The sequence below is a fragment of the Ixodes scapularis genome, unplaced genomic scaffold (assembly GCF_016920785.2).
Source record: "Ixodes scapularis isolate PalLabHiFi unplaced genomic scaffold, ASM1692078v2 PGA_scaffold8__174_contigs__length_109621045, whole genome shotgun sequence".
Taxonomy (NCBI): domain Eukaryota; kingdom Metazoa; phylum Arthropoda; class Arachnida; order Ixodida; family Ixodidae; genus Ixodes; species Ixodes scapularis.
This window is the reverse complement of record NW_024609883.1, coordinates 36,679,937-36,688,055: the sequence shown is the minus strand read 5'-3', so window position 1 is coordinate 36,688,055 and position 8,119 is coordinate 36,679,937. Positions and strand designations below refer to the sequence as shown.

Here is an 8,119-nt window from a genome sequence, read left to right as displayed (position 1 = left end):
CGAAGAGGCTATGCTTAATTAAATGTTTGAAGCATACTGCTGCCCACTAGGCTTTCCGCCTGAATCTGTGTGTGACACGGGTGTAGTTTTATGATATGTTTGACATATTCGCGTTTCAGGGCAAATTTGTTTGGTTTTTGTGGCGAAATAGCTGCGACATGACTGCTGCCGTAGGCCGAAAAAGCTAGTTTGTGTGAAAGAGTGGAATTTCCGCAGGCAGCAGCTTTTACCCGTATGCGTTTTAAAACAAGTGGCCAAACGTTTCAGGCGTGAGTAGAGCTTGTCTTCAGAAAGACGATCAAATTTCAGGACGATTTATGCAAAAGTAGTTTAGGAGGGACAAGGTTTCGTTCATTAATGACGGCTGTCTGTTTCTTGTACAACGCTCAGGTTTGCCTGTGATAGGGTTAGACACACAAGGTCGACAAACACTATACACGAATTTACAAACAAGGTTTGAGGTGTTCCTTGCAAGCCTGGATATTCACCTGCTTTGTCATATGAACACTTAGGATTTTGTACACGGTACTAATATAGTTTCAGTGCAATGTTAAGCAACAACATCGACCTATTTGGAGCGCGTAACAGAGGACAAATGACAAACTGGCCACCATTAAACACTTTTTTCTCAGGTTGTACGGTGAGACTGGTATAATAACAATGAGCGAGTCATAATTTCACCTGATAACGTTCCAAAAAGCTTTCAATGCAAACGTAACGAAGGTTACGTAGGGTTGATGATGCCGCTTTTACCACTCAGCAACGCTAAACATTTGAAGTTAGCAACATCCGTAACAATTTAGTGGCCTAACGGTAGGTTGTGGTAACATCGGCATAGAATAAAATGGTTGGTCAACAGCAAAACACACCCACGCGATAACATGGGACGTAAGACACACCATGTACAAATGGCGAACGCTAAGTCTTATGGCGGCGAGGCGCCTGAGGTTAGCGCCTTTTCGAGTTTATATGGCTGCTTCTGATGCGCGAACAAATCCACTCAGAACGGTCCACCTCGTCAGAAGCTTGAAGAGACAGATCAGCAGATGGATTGTCAGAAATCAACGACAGCAATACGGGGACTGCGACACACAGAAAAACGTCATGGCACGGGACTCGGGGCTTTGTCGGAAAGCGTACAACTACACTTTGGGCATACTAGATGTCGCTTGCCAACGCACAATTCAAAAGAAGGAGAAAAGAAGGTGCCGTGCGCCCCACGTGTCAGAGGTGAAAGTAACGCACGCACATGATTTGTACAAGAATCGCGCTTGCATAGACCTTGACAGTGGTGAACACTCATAAGCTGGCGTTTCCATAGGGATGAAAGTGCCGTGGAAGGAACAACGCGGGAGTCGGGTTGGGCGAAGCCGACGGTAGTTGAAGAAAGGGCAAACGCTACGCTCAGCAAATTCATTGCCTGCACGTCGAGTAATGGAGAGCGGAGTGTGGAACAGGAATTTTTAAAGTTGTGTGTGATTGTTCCTCATTTGCTACACATGACCCGACTTAGGAGTTTTCTTCACTATGCAAGGTTGTCAGGGATGTTGTCTTGTACGGTTCGGGTTCTTGACATGTGGAAAGAGTTGGTTTAGTGACGACGGCTGGTGGAAAGGTAGGTCTAATGTTGTCTTCTACCATGTCATCGCAATTGAATCCGACTGAGCGGTGATCGGAAGGATAAAATAGCTAAATTGCGTACATTGATAACCTTGGACGCGCTCGGGGCCCTGTCAGGTCTTCAAGTTCGATGATCGGGAACCTGATACGTTCGATTCACTTCTTAGTTTTCGATTCTTCTCCGTGCGGGTTTTAGCTAATGTACAAAAAAAGAGAAAGAAACAACAACTAATATGTGGTGTTCTTCACATTCACTAGGCGTAAACTTACATTTTTGTTATCGACATATGTTATCGTTTAATTAACATGGCATTTATTGTTCTGGAATCAGTTGTTCAGCACCTGATTTCTTAATGTTTATGTCCAAATGACGCTAAAAATTTCCTTTAGCATGTGAACTATGCTACAAGCCGTCAGCCGTATATCATGCGGCTCCTCAGAGGAACGATTTATCTGCCCAACAATCAACAAATTATATTTTTAGTCCCAACATACAAGTTCCTATTCACATTTAATGACATTCATAACTTTCCGTAATCCCGAAGGTGTACAATAGGATTTTTTTTAAGCGTGAGTAACTCAAAGTGTTCCGTCACAGTGAAATCAAACAGAGCAAACAGCAGGTGCTTTAGTTGTCTTTGAAAGTTATTTGTCTTTGTAAAGACAAAACGGTCAGCATGTTCAATGTTGTCACAGTCGATGCCACTCCTATGGGCTGTCTGGGGGTAGAGCTGAGATTCACAAGGTACTGCAGCTTTTAGCCTCGGTACAGGAGTCAGTGCAGCCATCAAACTGTTAAGTTAATAGCTTGGTAACGCTGAGGAGATAGCACAGACTTGCGTGAAGGATAAATCATTTACGGGTTTACATTGTATTGCTGGTGACAGGATGGAGTTTGCAACAAGGTTTTTTTATGGAAAGGCTGGAAGTGGGGCCTCGGCCACTCTGGGTCACATGAAGGTAGAAGACGCCCCGAATAAGATTATTTTACACAAACAACTCAAGCTCAGAACTGTCTGTTTCCTGATATACTTGTAATGGTGCTATATTCAAGTTTTGTATCCCTTTATACTTATAAGCTCTCGATATACTTCATTAAACATCTTAATTAATATATAGATTTGAAAACCCATCTTGACAATTTGGGAACAGTAAACTCCTCCACTTGCATTTTTGCAATATATAACAATTATAATAAATAAATGATAAAAAGTGTAATGGACCTACCGCGTAAGTTTTCGTTTATTTGTTGAGGCAATGCAGTAAGTGCGCTTATTGAAACCAACCTCTTACTTTTCAGTGCATATTTTTATTAACTCGGTATAAGCGAGCAGCAACTGAAAGAAATAATAATTTTAGTAGATATCCAAAAAATACTTTTTAAAGCAACATCCGTGCGTCGAAAACCCAATAAGAGAAAGTAAATATTGCAGAAATAGAGTTAAAAAAAGAAGAAACATGTTTGCGACTTTCTGTAATACTGAATTAGTGCGCAGCTCTCGAGGAGGAAAATAAGAGGGGAAGGTATGCCCGTGTGACGTCACGAGTGTGACGTCACTCGTGAACCTCGTAACGACATGCGTGACGTCACTCGTGGCCCTCGTGACATCACACGAGACATCACTCGTGAGCCTCGAGATGTCACTCGTGACCCTCGTGATGTCACACATGACTCTCGTGGTGTCACACCTGACGTCACGTGTGATTACACGCGGTTACGCCGAAGGCGACGGCGATGGCGCTCAACTCGGAAACGGGCGCCTAAGAGCTACGCTCTAAGAAAAACAAATGCCAGGTGAAGTGTTAGAGAAAAAAAAAAGGCGATGCCGGACTGATTAAGCTTAGTCAGGTCCAAACTCATATTCTTAACTTCCACTCAGCACATTACAAACCTACTTCAGGATAGCTCAGTTTCAATTTAGCTTGAAATAATCCTGTTTCAAAGTGAGCATATACGCAAATCAAGGCTGGCCAAGCTATTTAATACTATTATAACATACGTTATGACCCAATGGCCCCTCATCGGGTGAGTTATCTTAGGCTTCGCTAAGATAAACCGCACAATGAACCGGAAGCCGCCTTTTGAAGTCGGGCCAGGTATTTAAACTTCCACTGGTTTGAGCCCGCCGCCGTTCTGTTCCAGTGGCATTACCCGTCATTGGCTTAAAGAATATTCATTGAATATTATTCTCGCTATTGCTATTCTTGTACTAAATTCAGTGCTCCCTTCCATGCTGTTTGTAAGTTTACGTGTTCATAATTTATTTGTTGTACCCCTTTCCCTTTTGATCGAAGTCTTTACGACTGAGGTAAATAAATCAACAAACTAGTAGGTTATTAAATAAACAAACAACTTCATAAAGCCCAAAGGCTCGGAATTTTGCAAGACCCACTCTAAACCAGGGAACATCTTCTGCTCTCGTGTCACCAGATCAGTGCCAGCTGTGAGCAGTATCCCAACTTCCAGCCTCGCCTAAATCCCAAACCACACAGAACCGTCGCATCGGGTCCGGCATCCACCTTGCGCCAAATTTGCCGAGTAATAATACACTTCTCTCGAACTCCTGGAATCCACGAAAATGTGGCTGAGGGCGCGTGTCGGGCACCGCACGACGGGACCTGTGCGGATGGCGCCTAAGCAACAGCATTTGGACAGAACTGCGTAGTGCTGAATTTTCCACGTCGTCTACGAAAGGAGATGGTGGAAATACAGATTGAACTCGAGTGCATTGTTATCGTTCGGCTGGAACTCGTGCTTAATCAGTGAGAACATGAGACCCAGCCGTATGTTAAATCAGCACTCGAGTCTGTGCCCGCGGTCTTCTTTCTGGAACACTAGAAACACAAGAGAACAATTTGAAAAGGAAGGCTAACGATGCACTGTTTTTTCTTTTTTTTTTCCTTCTAGTTCTTGTTCAATGGCGCTTTTAGTAATCCTGCAATGTAGCAACTGGTCCGTCTTTCGATTCTGCTGCGGTCTTTTGGACTTACCATCAAAAATCAAGAATAGGAAACAGCAGCGCAAAAAGAGCAGAACAAAAGAGGATTCACACAAAAAAGACAAAGAAGGGAGTTTTTTTGTTTTTTCTTTGTCTCCCCTGTTGTCATTGTCCTTTAGCGCTGTTGCCTCCAATAGTGAATTACCAACTCGCTGAAGCCTCCATCTTAATAACCCCGCGCTCGCTTCTTGTAGGAGGCGTGGAAACTCTAGCACTACGCTCCTTGTGCTCTACGAGGTGTTGGCTTGTACACGGAAACCTTCAGGGGCGCGGCATTCACGCTATGGTCGCGTTACTAACGGTCGGTCGCGGCTGGGGCAGAAGACGACGGGTATGCCCTCGTGGCGACGGCGACCTCGAAGAAGGCGACCGCGAGGGCGGCGACCTGGACGACGGCGACCTCAAGGAGGGCGACCGAGAGGAAGGTGACCTGGGAGACCTCGGGGACGACCTCGGGGACAGGGATCTGGGCGACAGCGACCCCGGCGAGAGCGACCTTGGTGAGTGTGATCTTGGAGACGCAGGCGGCGGCACTGGCAAATGCTGAAGAGGAGGAGAGAGATCGCAGATAGGTCGGCATCGAGCTTTTTTCTTCGCATTCTCGGCGGCTCGGGATGCTGTCGTGTGTCCCCTTGTCTGTCTGCTCCCGAACCCTGGCCTGGGCGCGGGGGCACCGCGGCTCCTGACGCGAGCTATTTTCCGGAAAACAGCTGCGACTGGAAGCAGGAAAGAAAAAGAGAGAGAGAGGCACGCGCTATGCGGCTCAGCCGTCCCTCTGGGTCCGCGCGGGGGACGAACAGACAACAGAGGGGGGGAGGCCGGTCTTTGTTCTTTTGATTCGGAGTGTGGTTGCGGACGTCTGAATTCTGCTTTTGGAATGAGGGACGCGGAGGCTAGAGACTGGTTCCCAATGGGCAATCAATCCGTTTGGCAGACTCTCAATGGGACCGAAAGAGGAGCCTGGGCCCCTGCTCTTGGTCTTAGCGCATTTAATGGCCTTGACGCTGTTCTTGGTCCTAGCGCCAAACAGGAGTAGCTAAAGAGCGGCTTACAGCTTCAGCAACCCCGTGTAATGAAGAAATATTGACATAAAGATTAAGCACCTAGCTTTGCAGTCCTACGAACAGCTTGGAGAATACGACAGATAAAGAACTGGCTCAGAGTTGCGTTTTCTCTTGTTCAAGCGCACTCTCTGCAATGGTGAAGAATGGGAAATAAAAATATGGTAAAGGCTTAGCTTTACTTGAGTAAGAGGTTTTTGACTCGGCGATCATCCACGAAAGAATACTAGGATGCATAGGACAAACATCGTTGTGCACATAACCGGATATGTTAAGAATTTCATGATACTATTGTGAAACACAATGAGGGTACGGTGAAAAGAGCAGGTAAGTTTTTGCTTAAATATTTACGTTCAATGTGTGAGTGCGGTTAGACCTTAATTCCCTTACTTTAGAGCAAAGGAAACTTCGAACAATTTGCATAGGTCTTCAACGTAGCACTTACGTAAGTTCTAGCCTAGTACAACGACTATATAACTACCATAATATCTGCTTTTAGCCACCTGCCCTTACGCAAACCTCAAACCAAGCCAAGGTAGTACTTTTCTTCGGAACCACTGAGTGCTGCTTGACGATTTAGAGGCGTTCTGGGGACCAGTCAGTGAAACCTTCGTCATGTATACGGAATTCCCGCAGTAATTTAGACATGCATGAAACGATTGGGTACATACGATTACGGTTTAAGGCTAGTCTCACAAAATGAGGGGATATCGTAGCTAATGTGCTTAAATGTTAATTATGTTCTCTCTCTCCCAATACACTCTAAAAATCTCCAGATGATAAAACTGTTGGCCGAATTAGCTCGTAGTTTGCTCCATGTTAGCTTACTCCGAATACCAGGAACAATCGTGCATTGACACTCATGGCATCTTGAACAGGTAGTCCTGACACAAACCAACAGTCTGTTGTTGGTAGCTCAGAGGCGTGAGCCTGATCGTAATGGCGCTTTTTAGAGTGTAGCGTGCTTACCAAAGCCAGAGCAAGAAAACACAGGACAGCACAAAAACGAGCACAAACTACCCAACTACTAACAGCCGTTCTGCATTCCTTTGTTTGAAAGCATTCGCGAACGTAATAGTCCATTCAAAGCTTGCCACCCTTGAAGAAGCCATATTATTGACGACAATCAGGCACATTGGAAACTTTGGAAGACTTTTAGTGTACGAAGTTATCGGCTGCGTCAAAAATATTTGTCGTGCTATAAGAACATTGAAAAATCTGAAACTGTTCCTCGAAATGTCTGAGGCTGATTCTTCAGATATTTAGGCAAGAGGTGAACTGTTGTTTATGACAAAATAAATAGGTTGCATGTCGAACTAACGGAAAAATGTCATGGTGACAATATAAAAAAACACATGGGGTGCTTTCTGAACCGATATCATCCAAATGATCTCATGTTCACATTACGAAAACTTCAATTGTCTCTGTTGAAAGCTTCTCTAGGAAGGGTTTTCTGGCTTGCTTGTGTCATAAAATGATGGAATAGTGGAAGCAAGCTTTGAATGACTTTTAGGTATAACGAAGGCTTCCAAAGCAAACGCGTACATACTGTTATCATTCCCTTGCGGCAGTCTCTAGACATGTCTTACGCGCACTAAAACAGGCACCTACCATATCAGCCCGAACGAAGAAAATGGCCGTTTCTGCAGCAAACACTGCCACAAGCGCTTTTATGTCGCGAACTGTTAAGGTAGAGCGACTGAAAGATTGACCGAGTTCACACCATGCTCATTGTTTACAAGTGTAATAATTCGTCAAAACGTCATAATTTTCCTTTACTTGTGTTTTATGAAAGTAACTGGGAGTACCTTTTGGTGCAATGGCTTCGCAGGAGATACGGATGCGCGCACGTAACGGTGCTTTTATACTGTGAAATATTTTAAAGAATAATAGTATAGCTACAAATAAAAATAAAATAAACCAACCTAAAGATTACTCACACAGAAAGTAATCCTTAAACATATGAGGCAAGCTAGCAGATTTGTAATTTAAAACATTGCAAGCTTATATATTTACACCGGATTTGAAAAGAAAGTTTATTAAAATATCAAAAAGTCTATAACCATTTTTGTTAAGAAAATAAATTCCAGCTAACCCTTACTTAAAACGAAAAGGAAGAACGTTGTGTGTTACTCCACTCAATTAATTAAGTCCCACTAACAAAGCCATCGGCCGCAAACGGCAAGATGCGACGCAGTTTTCATTTGTTCATCAGGGACATCGGAGTTCGACGCAGCGCAAAAAAGGAGCCCATCAGGCAGATGCGCCACGCCGTGCTAGCGGAGCGCAGCAAAGCGCCAGCCCGGAGCCGCGAAAACGCAATTCAACGTAATTCAACGCAACCTGAACGCAATGTGAACGAAACACCCAACGCAAACGCCACACACTTCATGGCCACGCAACGCAAGAGACAAGGCCCACACACTCATGCCACGGCGA

General features: G+C 44.6%; 1 protein-coding gene across 1 annotated transcript in view; it reads right to left on the bottom strand.

Annotated features, from left to right (window-relative positions):
• Nucleotides 1-2,248: 2,248 nt before the first annotated feature.
• Nucleotides 2,249-8,119, bottom strand: part of LOC121833555 (SCY1-like protein 2) — a 97,649-nt gene continuing 91,778 nt past the window's right edge. Inside the window, exons 16-17 of the mRNA XM_042286958.1 lie at nucleotides 5,050-5,162; nucleotides 2,249-2,339 (exon numbers count right to left, since the gene is read on the bottom strand). Of these exons, the coding sequence (XP_042142892.1) occupies nucleotides 2,249-2,339; nucleotides 5,050-5,162 (204 nt within the window). The remainder of the gene's footprint in view (nucleotides 2,340-5,049; nucleotides 5,163-8,119) is intronic.